Genomic DNA, 17,089 nt, shown 5'->3' on the forward strand with positions numbered 1-17,089 from the left:
ACATCCACTTGACTTTTGTGCTTTTAGTTTTAGCACCACCTATATGGAAGAGTAGGTGCACTGCACTTTGATATACAAGCAGGAGGTTTGTTGATTTACCTGAAATTTGCCTACATCGATGTGTGGACACAATGTGTGTGATGAGTGTCAAATTTTCCTGCATGGATGATCAATATGGGGGTTAAAGGTGTGGTTGAGGGAAGTAGGCACATTTTCTATTGTGTTACAGGATGTAATGGTATACTGGAACTGTGTAAAACTGCTGTTTTGAAGGAAAAGTCTTAGATTAACTTGTTTACTGAATAGACAATGTTGATCATGCTCATTTGGATAGCATGGAATATAATGGTGTCTATTTTAAGAGACAAAATGTAGAGCAAAATGTTACAGCTATTGAGAGTGCAAGTGACCAGTGTGAGATCAGTTGCGAAAGATACCAGAGATTGGTAGTAGCTTTTCTGAATTCAATTCACTTCACTGCTGTGAAATCCTACATTTTGTCATGGGCTCGTTTTCTGTTTACTTAATAATGCTCACCGTACCTCAGGTTTTAAATACTAGAAGCATATGGTGCTTTTTCTTTTTTAATGTTAAAATGACTCCAAGTCAGAGTACAGTGTCCATAGGGATCAAATAAACCACACAAGACCAGCATCCTTTTAGAAATTTATTTGCGGACAATATACAAGAACATTCAGGATGATCATCTCCACTGAAGGTCTCACTGTTGGGACAAAAAATAAAGTACACATTAGAAAACAGTCAATTTGGAAAAAGAACTCATGGCATTTTGCTTTTTGAGAGTCATCTACTGCTGCTGCTTCTCTATGCACTCTAAAGGCAGTTCACTATAAAATATCAAGTGGTTAAAGTTGGGTGACAAACATGGAATCTGGTAGTCACACTTCAAGCATGCACTCAATCAGCTATTCTAGACAAATGTGGCGTTAACTAAACATCATGCTACTCATAGTGTAAATCCAAATTACTAGTCACAATATCAATCTTGCTTTTACATGTTCAGAAGTTAGAATTATACACGACAAACACAAACTGTCTTGTACTGGGATTTTCTCTAGAGGAAAAGTATTATAGGTTTAACATGCAGAGCACTCCAACTAAAAGTGGATTGCAATCAGTACACCATGCCAATTTCTGCTCTACCTTTTCCTGACATCTCATTTCTGAAAATATCCCGGAGAAGCAAAATAAAAAGGGCATAAAATGTGGGAAAGCATGAGATCCTTGTTCAAGACATGTGTGCAAAGAATTGTTCTGAAGGTTTTTTAACCTCTAAAAACTCCAAGGAACAAATGCTTACTTTTCTGTCTTAGAAAAGTTCTCTTAATCATTGTGCACTGTTTTCATGGTATTACTAAGTCAAGTGTTAAAAGGAGCATAAGAGGTTAAATCATAAACTTGCCAATAAGTTTAACTGTTCACGTCTACAAGTTGGTCATACAACTTGTGAAAGCCATCAGTGCCTTTTATTAGCACAGTCATGTGTCATAGATCTACTGATCACATTACATTGGTGGACAAATCAGTAGTCTGGGTGCTCAGGACAAGCAGATTGTGTGCCCGGGCTACTGATTTTACTCATAGTTGCCTGGTGGTTAAGTAGGTTGCTTGGTGGCACCAACATTTTTCATAACGCACTGCATTATGGTGTGACAGACCCTAATCAGAACATACAGGATTTTGCAGTTTTTTTGTGATCATTGCAGCCAAAAACACTTGATTTTGCTGCAGATTTTTTTTTTTACCAAAATTTGTGATGCAACTTTTACTAATATTGGCACCATTAGTAAATATGTGCAAAGATGGATGCGAAAATTGTCTGTTGCTTAACATTTTGATCTTTTGGTCAACAAAAATTCACAAATATACACAGCTCTCATGGATATTAAACAATTGCATACAAAGCAGGTTTTTTATATTATATATATATATATATATATAAAAACAATTAAATGTGTGCCAAAGTTATTGGCACCCTTATAGGTCAATACTTAATGCTACCTCCCTTTGCCATGATAATTCTAAGTTTTCTCCTACAAAACCTGATGAAGTTGGAGAATATATGGCAAGGAATCTGATACCAATCCTATAAACAGAATCTCTCTAGATCCTTCAAATTTTGAGGTCCACACTGGTGGCCTCTCCTTTTCAGTTTTTCTTTTTTTTTTTAAAACAGGTTTTCTGTGGGTTTTAAGTCAAGGGACTGGGATGGCCATGACAGGACCTTGATTTTGTGGTCAGTAAACCATTTGTGTTGATTTTGATGCATGTTTTGGACCAGTGTCCTGCTGGAAGATCCAATCATGGCCCAATTTAAAACTTTCTGGGGGATGCAGTCAGGTTTTCATTTAATATCTGTTGATATTTGATGGACCATGATGCCATGTATCCTAACAAAATGTCCACGTCCGATGGCAGAAAAACAGCTCCAAAACATGAAAGAGCCACCACAATATTTAACCGTGAGCATGAGGTACTTTTCCATATGGGTACCTTTCAGTGTGCGCCAAAACCACCTCTTGTTTATTGCCAAAAAGCTCTATTTTCGTTTCATCTGACCATAGAACCCGAACCCATTTGAAGTTCCATTAGTGTCTGGTAAAGTGAAGATGCTCGAGTTTGTTTTTGGAAGAGAATAGAGGATTTTTTCTTGAAACCCTTCCAAACAACTTGTGATGTAGGTGACTTCGGATTGTAGTTTTGGAGACTTTCTGACTCAAAGATGCAACTAACTTCTGCAATTCTCCAGCTGTGACTCATTTTTTTGGCCAGTCGAACCATCCTCTTCCCAGTGTGTTGAAATATAGACACGTGCAACTACAGGTTGATTCATAACATTTCCAGTTGACTAGAACTTCTTAATTATTGCCCTGATGGTGGAAATGGGCATTTTTAATGCTTTTGCTATTTTATTATAGCCACTTCCCATTTTGTGAAGCTCAACCTTTAGCTGCACATCACAGCTATATCCCTTGGTCTTACTCCTTGTTATGAATGACTAGGGCTGCATCCAAAAATCGCATATGTACTGCATTCGATACAGTACCTACTGCACGGCCACTGAAACAGTATGTACTAATGTGCGAGTGTGTGTAGTATGAACACAATCCCAGACATACTACACCCGCCATGTTGGCAGTCATGTGACCAACTTTTTCTATAAACAAAAAATCTTAAAGGGACCACCAGATTAACAACGACACTAACGGCAAAATGCACATCGGGAAAGTTAACTGAACTAGCTATTTAATGTGGGCAGTGTTAACAGGCTGAGGTCCCAAAAAATAAAAAATAAAAAAGGGGGGTTTCTTCTTTTTATAAACCTGTTTTGTTTGCAATTGTTTATCCATGAAAGCAGAACATTTGTAAAAATAATAAATTTTAAAAAATTATTTTAACAAAGGATCAAAAGGTTAAACAGTAAAGAATTTTTCACAGCCTTTTTTGCTTATATTTACCAAGGGTACCAATATTAGTGGAGGGCACTGTACATTACTTCTTTACACCCATCACTTTCAAGTAGCCATTTAGTCTCCCAAGCCATGGGACTTGGCAGCAGAGTTTTCATTTGCCCAGTGAGAGAGATAAAAGTATGATTTGTCCACCTCTGCATTACTACTTCAGCTAATTTTGCATTAGTGCAAAAGTCAAGTACAGTACCCTTAAAGGAATAGTACTTTCAAATAAGATGAAATGCACAAATTAACCCCTTACTAAATGTAGCTTAACAAATAAGACATTTGATATCTGAAGTTTGCATCTTTAGTGTTGCACTGGAGCTACAAGGCTAATGTAGTTAACCAGTAAGAGAAGCCCATAGCCTCCAGTTTATAATCATTCTTCAGACCACACACAGCTATACCATTTCAAACAGACTAAACAGATTGAGGTCTAAACTGGATTAAAAGCAAACTGCATAGTCAAAACATTAAACAATAAAAGCCCAAACCACCTTCTTAAGGTGTTTTCAGACCTGTGCTTTGTTCTGAAACAGGAACTTGTTACGATGCTGCATTCTCTCCTTGTCTTGGTTCCTTTTCACAATGCAATATTTCAAAACACAACAAAATGCGTTTATGTAAGTCCCGTAAACGAGTAAACTGCCCTCTCCTCGGTCAGAGTGCACCCGTTTATGTTCCGGGGTGTTCAAGATGGATAGACAGCAGCTTTGTGACCTTATCGTTGTGGCTTTCTTTTTTAGCTGTGGTTATTATAATTTAACAGTTTGAGCAGGAATCAACATTTTATTGTTAAATCGTTGCAGTTCACCTGTTTCAGAGAAGAGCCATTGCACGTAATTTTAAAATGAAGAGGCGCGCTTTGTTCTTGAATTGCCATGAATTCACCCACTGAATTCATCAATCTAGCATATCTATCACTCCTCAGCGTATTTAAATCGCAACAGCTTTTCAGGATTTCAGGAATGTTTAACCCTCTAATGCACAGTGTTGTCCCAGAGTAACAAAACTACTTGAATCTGATAGTAATTAAATGATTTTAAATACATTGATAGTCATGTTAATTTATGGATACCGGTGTGAAAGTTCCCATCATGCACTGCTATACAGATGGGTTTGTTGGGATGGATTGCTTTCTCACAACAAGCGAACCACTCTAGAGTTCACTTGCAATCAGGCTGCTTGTTTTTGTGTAGATCGGAGCGTGATTGCCTTGCTCATATCTAAATGAGCCAAACCAAGCGAAAAACAAGCTCCAGGTTCCAAAACAAACGCTCCAAACGAGCCAGGTGTGAAAACGCGCTTACTCTGTTTTTACATTTTTATTTTGCACAATTAAGACACAGGGAGGTGTGGCTTTGAAGGTGGAATTATGTGATAAGATATCTGAATTAGTTTCATTTATACTTTTTTTTTTTAAAAAACAGACTTGTTCTGATGTTTTGGGACAAACCTACAATAATTTAGCAAAAATATAAAACTTCAGATAAACTACATCTTAGATGAGGAGTTACATTCAGCATAAATGGAAAATAGGGTACATTTCATTTGACAAACTACTCCTTTATCTCAAGCGGGTAAATAGTGAGCCTTAAAGGATGAGTAGCCTGCAATAATATGCACACTACAGGTCAAAGACTTTTCTATGATATTAAGAAACACGTTATGGGATCTCACTCCAGTAAATCTTAAATAGGAATTAGTCCATTTACAAGATTTTACCTTCTACAGTCCAGATGTAGAAGTGAGAAGAAAGATGATATAAACATGGGAAAGGTGAGAATAATAATAATAAAAAAATAAAGACTGAAATATGGTATGGACAGAACTGAGAAAGTTGAATTGAACATGTGTAAATAGATTAACATTACCTTTTTGCCAGCAGCACCAACAGAGGCTTTCTTGGTGCCTCGTACTTTCTTCATTCGGTTCTTTCTCTCCTTGCGCTGTTTTCTGGAGGTCTTTTTCTTCTCATAGAGGCCGTGCTAAAATAAGAAAAGGCACATTTTTGAAAGCCTGACTAACACTACTGAATGGACATCCTCGACTCAGTGGTTCAGGCACACAGCCATCATCATTTTCATCTGTTCTACGTCTTTCACAAGAAGAAACTGGTTACTTCAGAATACGAAATGAAAAAGCATGGAGCAATGTCTCACTCTGGCCAGTCTGTATTTGGGCTCATTCTTCTTGGCGTAGTCCAGTGAATCGTAGACCATGGCGAAACCTGTTGTCTTGCCGCCACCGAATTGAGTCTTGAAACCGAAGACGAACACCACATCAGGCGTGGTCTTGTACATTTTGGCAAGCTTCTCCCTGATTTCAGTCTTGGGGACTGTTGCTTTTCCAGGGTGCAGGACATCCAGAACCTGAGAAGGAAAGCATGCATCACTTATCAAGCATCAACATGACAGGTACAGTTTAACTACCAGACTGTTTAAACCCTCACTCACCATTTGCTTCCTCTGAAGCAAGCGGTTTGTCATGAACTTCCGAGTCCTGAGTGTGACACTGTCATTCTGAAACAGAAAAGGATAAACTGATTATCCTCTGCATGCACACATTTACAAGTTATTCAGACTTACAATTAAGCAAATAAACATGAACTCCCATGAGAACTGAGGTACAAATTTTCACTGAGACGTTAGAATTAATTTCAACTCAATTTTAAAGGCCAGGCCACAAGCATCACTTACTAAAACACTTCTACTACCAAAAAAAACAAACAAAAAAAAAAAACCGCAAGCAGTTTCTCATATACTGCACCCAGCACTAATTACTAACAAAGCTAGCTAACTATTTGAAAAGGACCAGCGAGGAAGCAAAAAACACCTGGATGGCTAACTAGCTTAGCACTGGGCTAACTACACTAGGCTGTTTAATAACCACACACACCAGCTATAATAGTTAAAAACTCAAGACAACTAAAAGGTTTCATATCTTACAGCCAATTTCTACAAGCATTCTTTCCTCATACACAGCGTAACTGGAGCACGAGCCCGGACTAAGCCCTCAATAACAGGGTAAAAGCTAAACATAGACCTACATGCTACCACATCGTATTATACACTACAAAAAATAAACTCACACCCCTACATTCATCTCAATATAGCCTTAATACATTCAGATACATTATATAGAATTTTATTTTACTAATTTGGTAAGTTTGGTGCTTATGATTGCAAGGATTTTATTAGATTACTTTCAGGGAAACTCACCATCTTGGCGTCGACTTGCTCAGGGGCGAAAAAAAGGAAGGAGGACCTGGAAGTGCCCAGTAATATGCCTGACCGGATCGGTGTTTGGGTGGCCGCGTTATTGCCTGACTATAAAAAGCAGACTAACTGAAGACAATGACGTCGAAGCAGGTGGAAGAAAATGCGTTCACTGTACGAAAATAGTTAAAACGTAAACAATGATGGGTTGTTGTTTTTTTTTTTTAAACATGTAAGCGAAAAAAATAAAGGGATTTTTTATTATTTTAAAAAAGAGCAACAAAGAACTAAACCATAAACTTGTCTATGGCTAAAACCCATTCGCTGTTTATGATGTAAATTTTACTGCTGCTAAAGGTCAGTAAAGTTTAGATACAAGACCAGCTAAATATCATAGTCCTACATAGCACTGTAGCAGTTTTAGTTTAATGAATTAATGGTTTTCGCTTTAATAGGCCTTTCCTAGATGTTACACTGTTACCCAGCCAGGGCTATCTGTATTGGCCTAAGATATTAACTCAAGAGTGTTACTGAAAAATAATAATAATAATAATAATAATAAAGACTTGATGTTAAAGTGTCAAAGACAGCATGATATTGTAGCTATTTATAACTCAGTGGCTTACATTTTTTTATATGTCTTATATATGAAGGTAGTAATATCCAAACTAGTCGTGTTTCCAGAACATTCTGAGAACGATTGTTTTTGGTTCCCGAGACCTTCTGATAACACATCTTTTTTTTTTTGGAGGGGGGTGTTTCTGGAAATATAACATTTTGTTGTGCCTTATGGTTCAGAGAACATTTCCCTAATGTTTCCCAAACATTCCTATAACTTTTAAATCATTTGAACCGCGCAGTAACCTTGTGCTAACCCATGATGGCTTGGAGAATGTTCCCCTACGTTACATGATTTACTTTAAATACTCTGATAGGTCATCCACTTTTGGGTTACAAAGCTGAGATTATCCCTTCTGTATTGGCCTACAATATTTACTCAGTGCTTATAAAATAACATAGACCTGATGTTGAAAACAGTCTGGCACCGTATCCATCAACCTCATTATACAAATAACATTTTGTAGCTTACATTGTCACATATCTGTTATATAAGAAGATAGTAATATAATATGTTAAAGAGCTCCTGGTGTATAAAAGCAGCCTGTTACAGGAGAACAAGGAATGTTGTAATAATGGTGGCATGTAAGTGGTGGAATAGCTGCACTCTTTACTGCACACATAATGATGATCATTATATCATGCTGAAAGTCTTTCTTTTTAACCTGTGTTAAAATACAAGAGATAAGGAAAGAGCCAGTTTAAAATGAATAGCCATACTACATAGAATTCAGATTCGTTTTGGTATGAAAATACCTCGTCAATCAAATTCAGTAGCAGAGAAAAGGTTCTGAATCTTTAAATGGTTTTTGCAAGGACATCAGACATCAAAATTGTTTCCTGATTATCACCCTAAAAGTAGATGATAATGCAAAAATCATTTGCTATAAAACCTAGGGAATTTGTCAAACATGTAGCCTAAAACGGCATGCCTAGATCCTACAACATTAGATTTATTTAAGTTTAAACAAATCAGTTATGGAGTTTTATCTGTATGCACAGGGTATTTCACTTCAAACACATTTCAGTGGTGTCATTGTGCTCTCTGCCACTATCCGCCTTATCTCAGGTTTACTTACAGATTTCCTATGATAAATGTGAAAAATCTAAATATTTGATGTCTTCTAAGGTAAAGTTAAAGTTTATACTTCAGTTTATACTAGAGTTACTGTACAGTTAAGATAAACCTTATACTTCTAGTAGTGTGACCAAAAGGAGAGGTCAGAAAGACCTTTTTCAAATGTTCTTTGGCAAATCGGAATCATGTTGGATCAGTAGCACCATGTCCTCATGTGCCCTCATGATTAGAGCAGGGTTTTTGTTTTTTTTTTGCATTTTATTTTACATAAAGCAACATCATGTATGGTAAAAATAAAAGGTAATAAATTCTTGATCCCCTTGATGTTTGAACATAATATGCTTTAATGAGATGGATGTCTTTTTTATTATTTAAATCAGTGTAATTATTGAAAAAGCAACAATCATGGAAATCCAATGATTAAATCCAGTAATAAACATCACTGAAATATATCATGACTAATACACATGACATTTCAGATACTGTATACATTCATTCACACCTATGGGTAATTAATGTAGATAATTCACCTACCTACCTGTTTTTTGGAGATGGGAGGAAACTGAGGAATGAGGAGGAAACCTACATGAGGATGGGGAGAACATGAACAACTTCACACAGACAATAACCTGAGCTCAGGATGGAGCTGAGGACCCGTGAGCTGTGACGTGACATTACTATGCATCTCACCTTTCTGCCACGTAATACAATGATCGTCTTTAGTTATTGCTACGCAGAGAAGAAACTGATGTTACTGAATAAACACTAGTTTTTGAAGAAGTACATGTTGGCATGGAGCAATTCATTACAGGTATTTAAGCCACAGTACAAAACATCTCTGTATTGGCAGATGTTCAGTTTCTATATTGCATCATCCCCGCTTTCATTGGTAAAGCTTTTTCGTTGACACTGTTCTTTGTCAGACTGACCGAGTAAACCTGCCAGAGTATTCTTGCTGCTCCAGTTCACAAAAATGAAGCCATCCGTTTGTTTGACATTCTGCTTCCTTTTTCTTATTGGAATTAGGGACAATGTGAGCGGTAAAGGTCATTTTATTCATCTGAACGATTTTTCATGAGGGATTTAATACTCCTTCAATTTTTTTTCCACAATATTTCTTGTCTTCTGTTTGATTAATGACGTTTCTAATGTTTAATTTCAAACAGCTGATGCATTACTGAAATACAGCTGTTTCTAATTTTGGTACTACTGTGCTATTGATTTCTGTATTTTTCACCCTGCTTATTCATTTGATAATACCACTATGAGTTACTTAACACTTTTGTACTTCATTGAGTATAAACAGTGCTGGTGTTTCAGTCGTGCTCAGTACAGGCCTCCACTTCGATCCGGGGGTTCTGTATGAGTATGAGTACAGCACGTCTATGGAGGTGGCTCCCATCTCTGAGGATTTTGGAGAAGCTACTGCATTCACTGTGCTAGCAACCATACACATCCATTCACTATGGAGGAACAGCCAGCAAGAACAGCTTCTGCAATTACAAGTAAGTTTTATATTAGAAATAAAGGACTTTCAAGCTTAAGGAATTTTATAATTTTTATAGGTATATAATATTTAATGTTGCTAATATTGCATGTCTACATGAAGCGCTTTTCACCTGCAAGGGTCTGGGAAATAGTTTTTTTTTTTGTTTTTTTTAAAAAAATATATTCTACACTCTTTTTCTGCAGATTCAAAATCTAAAACTTAATCCCAATTCAAGTGACTCCACCAGCAAACCTTTGGTCCTTGGTGACATGGCGAGTGGCTCTGAACATGTTAAGGAACCATTTCTTGTGCATATTCACTCAGGAAAGGTATGATTATTCTTCTGAAAAATGGAAAACTCAAGTAGAGCACAGATGCCCTGTAATAGTGCTGCTAAAGGTTTTGATTCAAACCAAGCAGAAGCAAAACCAACATAACTCATCAATTAGTTTCAACCTAGTTGGAAAAACTGCAGTCAGTATAGCTATTTGTGGATGAGATTAATCACTCTTATAGAGTCAGTGCAGAAACTACACAGATGTCTTTCAAAATAAACAATTTAAATATTAGTCTTGATAATGATAAGGAATAAAGAATGAGGAAAGCTTGCTGAAGCAGGCACTATGCATTTAAAAGGACACTAAATGGTCCTTACCATATTGAACTAGATTTACATTTTGTGGAAATGTACAGTGCCCTCAAAAATTTTTATAGTATTATTTTATTTAAGAATTATATAGTTTTATTTAAAAAAAAAATTCAAACACAAAGGTTTTTTTTTTAAGTATTGCACTGGTTTCAAAATGATCAACATCTGACATAAACTGTATTTGATTATCTCTTTAATTCATCTCTTCCTGTTTCTCTGGCATTGCATTTCTAAAACTAATTTCAAAAATCAGAATTCACAGGGATTTACTAGAAGACCTAGTGTAAAATATAAGGATCTCCAATTTGTCATGTAATGCCTTTGCTAAACTTAACTAAAATGTCCAGTAACATGTCTGTGATGTATTTAGATTAAAGGAGTTTTTGATGTTTCTTCGGACAACACGGTCAGCTTGAATTTCAAAAAAGGATTGGCGATGCTGCTCCAAATTCAAGCTCAGTCTGGAACCATTAAGGAAGTAAGCTGAAAACTTTTTTTTTTTTTTTTATCTTAATCCAATATTTTAAAGTCATGTTGTTTCACATTTTCAGCACCAGTTTACTCAAATCACTTTCAGATACTATAGTTAAATACTACAGTGTTAACTTACTATATAGTTATACTTTTCCCTTTTAGTGAATCATAAGATATGATATCCATTTAATAAAAATATTTTTGTCTTATGACTCATTTCATTTCAGGATGACACAACAGGACAGTGCCAGGTCTCATACCATATGTCAGGGGATGACATTATCAAAGTCAAACATCATGAAAACTGTGAAAAGAGAATGACTGATGGGAAGATGTTTGCTAACCAGGTATAAATATTACATATTCTGTAGTCATAAGAGCTTGGAACTCTCGTGTTAACTGATTGTGCAAAATGTATGATGGAATCTTATTTTGCACTGTGTAAAAATGTTAGTAGTATGCTGCTCAGAGAACACAGCAGACAGTTGTGCAGACCAAGGGTCATGTGAGCTTTTTATTTGGCAAACAGTAACGTGAAATCGTGAACCTCAAAACAAATAACTCTGCAGCTTCCCTGCCCGCCTGACTTTGCTACACAATTGGCATGCTGCAAATTTAACTGTTAACAGCTGAGTTGAATACCACAGAACTTATATTGTTACTACACCATTTTCACAATATTCTATTAAGAGCAGACATGTACCGCATAGCCCTAGTGTGGCACTGAAACTTCTAAGAGTTTTGATTTATTAAACGATAAGAAATGTATTTTATGTTTGTCCTAAATATTTCTGTAACTTTAGTTCTTTAGGGTGAGTTCAGGTGGGAGCTCTGAAACAGTTTTCACTATGGATGGTAGCCACATAAAATCAGTCATTTCAGAGGAATTTGGCTCACTGGTTTTAGATGAATATCCTACAGTAGGAATCCACATTTCTTCAAGGTATACTGCATGATTGTTTGGTTGAACCAGATGGCATTTAAAAATCTGTTGCATTATAAGCAGACCACATTTATACTGTAAGATTAAATCATGATTGTGCATGAGACTGCATGTGGTGAAATCTGTGCGATTGTCTTCAGGCAGTTGTTGCAGCTCTTATCTACACACTCTGGTCCTAATGAGGCACAGGGAGCACTGCAGGACATGCTCAGGTCTCTCAAGGCAGGCTATGTGAATCATACCATTCATGCAATACCTGCTGTCAGGCAGCCTGCCATCAAGAGATATTCAGTAAGTTACAATGATTTCTCACATTGTAATGCCTAATTAATTCATAGCCACAAAACACACATACAGTCTTAAGAATGCCGTTGTAATGTCATGATCCTGAAACATGTGGTTTAAGCAGGGCTTATTATATAAACTAAGTGTTTATAATGAATCTCAAGTTACTCAAAGAAGACACAATTAATGTAAAAACACAAGATAAAAGAAATCTAAAAATGCCGAAAACCAGTTCACTTTTTGTTGAAATTTTCTTTTAGGTTCCTAAAATCCTAGCTCATTTGAAAGCAAAAGAGTTGCACACTCAGTCAACGACAGTGAACATGTTCCTCCAGCTGTCAGAATCCCTGCGAAATCTGGAAATGGTTCAAATAAAAAATATTTTGAAAAAGGCTCATGCCAATTTTGTGTAAGTATAAAATAAATAATTATGCCTGTTTCTGTGCCATCAGAGTTGATGATTTATTATTATTATTAATATTATTATTATGATTATTATCATTATTATTTCTTTAGTCCTATTCTGATAGATGCAGCTGCAGCGGCCTCTACACCTGCTTCCCTGGAGGCCCTTGTCTCTTTTATCAACATCCCAAATCCAAAGACATCACCGCTGCTGGAGAAATTTCTCTACGCCTGTGCATTCTCTTCTCAGCCATCCACTCATTTAATTAATATCATCACTGTAAGGGAAATTCTAAACTATATTTACTATTGAGTTATAATTAGGAACTTTTTACTTAATTATACATTTTAATGTTTGTCTTCTAGCACATCCTTACACACACATCTGCACAGTGGGAGACACATGAAATGGCTCTCATTGTTCTTGGGACAGTAATCCGGAAAATGTGTTCTGCAGACATGTGCTACCTTCAGGTAAAATATAAGACAATGATTTTTTGTTCCCCCATTTGTTTTTATATTTTATGTTTATATATTTGCTTACATTTTTAGAAAGACACTTAGCACAGCATCCTATGAATGTAAGAAATGAAATGCTCCATTTTAAACTTTAAACACTTTGTATTTTACCTCCAAGGAAGTTGAACATGCTAAGGGACTTATTGTGAAAGGGCTGAGTGCATCCACTGAAGAAAGAGAGATAAAGTCCTACCTGCTAGCCCTAAAAAGTGCTCGCCTTCCAGAGACAGTGCCTGTCCTTCTCCAGTATATTGATCACTCCAAATCTGTGTCAAGCATTGTACTCTCAGCATTGCAGGGCTTTCCACCTCAATATATCACAAAAGAGGTAAAATAAACATTTTCTTTTTTTTAAAGTCTTGTAGAAAGAGTGTGGGGAATAGCCAATGCCACCTCTGTGTAAACAGGGCACAGACTGCATGCATAATTACCTTTTGATATGCACTCTCTTGTTAGGTTAAGGAGCATGCCAGAAACATATTTAACCAAAGAAAGAAGTCTTTTTCCGTTCCTGTACGTCTGGATGCTGCTCAGCTCTTGCTTATGTATGATCCTCTGGACATAGATGTCCAAGAGATAATCCTGAAAATTGCAGAAGAAAAGCCTGAGGTCTCCAAGTTTCTTACCACCAAAATTATGAGCGTGCTACGGTCAGATTCTCCTGCCAGGTAGGATCTATTTCCTTGAAGATTAAAAAATTAATTAAAATTAAAAATTATTTCTTTTTTCAAAGCATTGCCTTAAGGGATTTTTCTACACCTTGTGCTTAGTTATATTTTTTACAAGATGTATGATTCAAAAAAAAAAAGAAAGAAAAGAAAGAAAAAGGGCCAAGCTCAAAATAGCAAAATATTAAGCTTTTAATGGTCTTAACAATAAACCATTGGTCAGAAAATTAGCAAGAATTAAACAAATGCACTCCTGAGACCTCCTGTGCCACCAACATGCTCATTTTCTTTTGCTCAATTGAACTGTTTGGGGAAAAGCTAAAAACAGGGAAATTTACTTATATAGTCTTCTTGTATGCAAAGGTAAAATCATGATAATGATTAAAATGTTTGGTGTAAAATTCAAAAACACAAAATAAAGAAAGTGTACAAAATGATCTGAAAGTTTACCTAAAAGGCTTAAACATTTAAAGAAATCAAAGGGAAAAGCTACCCCATTCTAAGTTACTTTATCTATTTGTTTAATTCTTGCTAATTTTCTGACCAATGATTTGTTAAGACCATTAAAAGCATAATATTTTGCCATTTTGTGCTTGGCCCATTTTTATTTTTTGATTTTTTTTTTTTACCCAGGAGTGTACTCTGATGGAATTTTGATATAAATTTTAAAAAATATATCTTCCTCTGCTTATCAAAATCTCTTGATCTCTTTTTAGAAATGTTATTCGTAATGTGTTGAAAGACCCAAAACTGAATAATTATTTCCATCTTGCACGATCTGGTTGTTCTTCTTCATATGCTGGACTGATGACAGGTATTAAACATTTCCATTCACTTCCCAGATTTGAAATCTTTACCTTATTAAAGTTATTGCTTCTATTTTTGTCATCCAACCAACTCTATATGAATGAATTTAAACTGATTGAGACTAGTGCTGAATATGCTAAGTGACATGAGAGTATTTTTCATCTTAATCTATTTAATGCTCCACAGAGAACAAGAACATGCTTGCATCATATGACTTTGAATTTCTCTTTTCTGAGTCTGGAGCTCCAAAGCAAAGCAATAGCCAATTCTATGCCCAAACCAGAGGGAGAAGTTTGCATTTACTGCAGGTACAAAAAGCAACTGTAATATTCACTAGCTAATGTAAAGAAATTCTTGTAACATAGACCATGAAGGCACTTTTAGGCATGATTTAGAAATGTTCCCACATCTTGGAAAAGAGTATGTTAAAGTAATCAGTATACATTATGTGGAGTGTTATTTTCACACTTTCATAAACCCACCACTAATGAATGAGCTCAATTGAACTGAACATCATTAAATCATTATTGCACGATGCTGTTTAATTACTGTATAATTAAGAGTTACCAAGACAACTTGAATTTTCATAAAGATACAATACACATTAATTGTTCATAGAAGAGAGTCACCTACCACCTAGTTCACATTACAAGGAAAGGAAGAAACAATAGATTAGCTTGTATTTTTGTATGCCCCAGGTTTCTCTAGAGACAAGTGGTCTTGATTCTCTGTTTGGGACTGAAGCAACAGGAGCAGAAGAGGAAGAGTTAATGGCAGGAATGTCAGCCATGTTTCTGGGTGTGCAGATCCAGCCCATTGTCTTCTTCCAGGGCTATGGAGACTTGATGAGCAAGTATTTCTCAGCAGGTGAAGGACCAATGAACATTATCTCTGGAAATATTCTCATTCTCGATAACAGACAGGTAAAATTTTGAGATGCATTTTTTTTGTTGTACTTTATTCATTGATCATTGATATTTTATTCCATAATTCATCCTTTACTCTCAGAATTGACTATCTGAGGTACTTAATCATGACACATTATGAGATAAAAAATAATAATAATTAAAATCAGATCAAATCAAAATATTAAAGCATTTGCAGATAATCCCAAAGCAGAAATCATTCAAAGCAGAACTTAAAAACAGCCTATGTACTCTTACCTCTATCAGAGTCTAATTCTCCAGTCTGGACTACAAGCTCATGGTGTTTTTCATGGTGGTCTTTCTGTTGACGTATCAGCTGATTTGGCATTCAGCATATTCACTCAGGAGTCAAAAACCTCTGTCAATAACAAGTATGTAAAATTGAGTGTGTGTATTACGATTACATTGTCATTTCTATTCTTTATGTCTTTCCTTACGAGCACTTATAATGATCCATAAATTAATTTTTCTTGGGGAATTTATTAAAAAGAATCTTGTGCATTTCTTAGGTTCTCACTAATTGTCAGTGCCAAGGCAGAAGTGGACGCTCCACTCATAAGCACTACAGCTGAGACTGTGGTGAAGATGGACCCTTCTGTCAGATTTGTCACCACTGTTAGCTTCTATGACACCCCTGTACAATACTGTCTGCAGCTCATCAGAGATCCTCTGCTTTACAGGTAGAAGACTTAGATTTAAATATAGACTAATTTAAATGATATTTTTGGGACATTGTTTCAGAATGTATATATGTATACAATGTTAATCATACAAGCTTCAAAGTGGTCAAGCATTACATTGACCAGTCAAAGGATATAACACATATGACAAATTGTATGACTATAATATCATAAAAATCTAAACATAGTATTCACAGACAACTTTAGCCTGACATACAGGCATGTATCTAATATTAAAGATGTACAGTATTTAAAATACAGAATACTGTAAGCTATTACTTTTACAGAGATTCTGTTATAATCTGTATTTTAATTAGCATTTCCATTTTCCTCCTCAGAGAGAGTGTGTCTACCCGAGTAAACATTCAAAACAGAACAAAACTTGTTCAGCGACGCAAACAAAAATGGACTCTTTCCGGAGAAGAGGCAGCATTCAATAAGGAAAATTCAAAGATGTGTAGAAATCTACTTAACCCAAACTCCAAATAACAATAAAATAAATTTGAGTCTTCATGATCATCCACTCATAAAGAGCATCGAGTTTCTCATTCGTTGAGTATAACAGGTGGATAACACTGTAGCTGTATATGACTACACAAGTTCGTGCCTCAGAGACTAAAGGGACATGCTAAGCAGAGTGTTATAACAAATGAAACCCTTTACAATTCAGACAAGCGAGAAAAACAAATCAGTAAACTACTTTTCAATGTTTGCTGAATGATGCTGTAACTCTCTCAGGTGGAGCATAGTTAAGTGTTTACTATGGTTAAATATAATTTTAGGGTTTGTACTTTACTTGATTATGGAAAATACTCATATTTGTACTATTACTCAGCTACACTATTTTTACCATT

General features: G+C 35.8%; 2 protein-coding genes across 4 annotated transcripts; one reads left to right on the forward strand and one right to left on the reverse strand.

Annotated features, from left to right (window-relative positions):
- Positions 1–654: 654 nt before the first annotated feature.
- On the reverse strand, positions 655–6,784 carry rps24 (ribosomal protein S24). 2 transcript variants are annotated; one of them, XM_053621299.1, is made up of 5 exons: positions 6,698–6,784; positions 5,933–5,998; positions 5,639–5,848; positions 5,351–5,464; positions 655–724 (listed from the first exon to the last, which is right to left on the reverse strand). In XM_053621299.1, exons 1-5 carry the CDS (start codon positions 6,698–6,700, stop codon positions 722–724), a joined length of 396 nt encoding a protein of 131 aa, XP_053477274.1. In that variant the 5' UTR covers positions 6,701–6,784; the 3' UTR covers positions 655–721. The 2 variants fall into 2 exon arrangements, with proteins under 2 accessions (XP_053477274.1, XP_053477273.1); XM_053621298.1 differs by having other exon boundaries at positions 655–1,184.
- A 2,515-nt stretch (positions 6,785–9,299) lies between these two features.
- Positions 9,300–16,946, forward strand: LOC128605648 (microsomal triglyceride transfer protein large subunit). 2 transcript variants are annotated; one of them, XM_053621296.1, is made up of 18 exons: positions 9,300–9,436; positions 9,711–9,895; positions 10,083–10,208; positions 10,899–11,006; positions 11,230–11,349; positions 11,806–11,945; positions 12,086–12,236; positions 12,491–12,639; positions 12,747–12,915; positions 13,002–13,109; positions 13,273–13,482; positions 13,611–13,822; positions 14,539–14,636; positions 14,816–14,937; positions 15,328–15,552; positions 15,802–15,926; positions 16,065–16,235; positions 16,574–16,946. In XM_053621296.1, the coding sequence occupies exons 1-18, from the start codon at positions 9,364–9,366 to the stop codon at positions 16,722–16,724; spliced, it is 2,643 nt and encodes an 880-aa protein (XP_053477271.1). In that variant the 5' UTR covers positions 9,300–9,363; the 3' UTR covers positions 16,725–16,946. The 2 variants fall into 2 exon arrangements, with proteins under 2 accessions (XP_053477271.1, XP_053477272.1); XM_053621297.1 differs by having other exon boundaries at positions 9,302–9,430.
- The last annotated feature ends 143 nt before the right edge of the window (positions 16,947–17,089 follow it).

Source organism: Ictalurus furcatus, chromosome 3, assembly GCF_023375685.1.
Source record: "Ictalurus furcatus strain D&B chromosome 3, Billie_1.0, whole genome shotgun sequence".
Classification (NCBI taxonomy): Eukaryota; Metazoa; Chordata; class Actinopteri; order Siluriformes; family Ictaluridae; genus Ictalurus; species Ictalurus furcatus.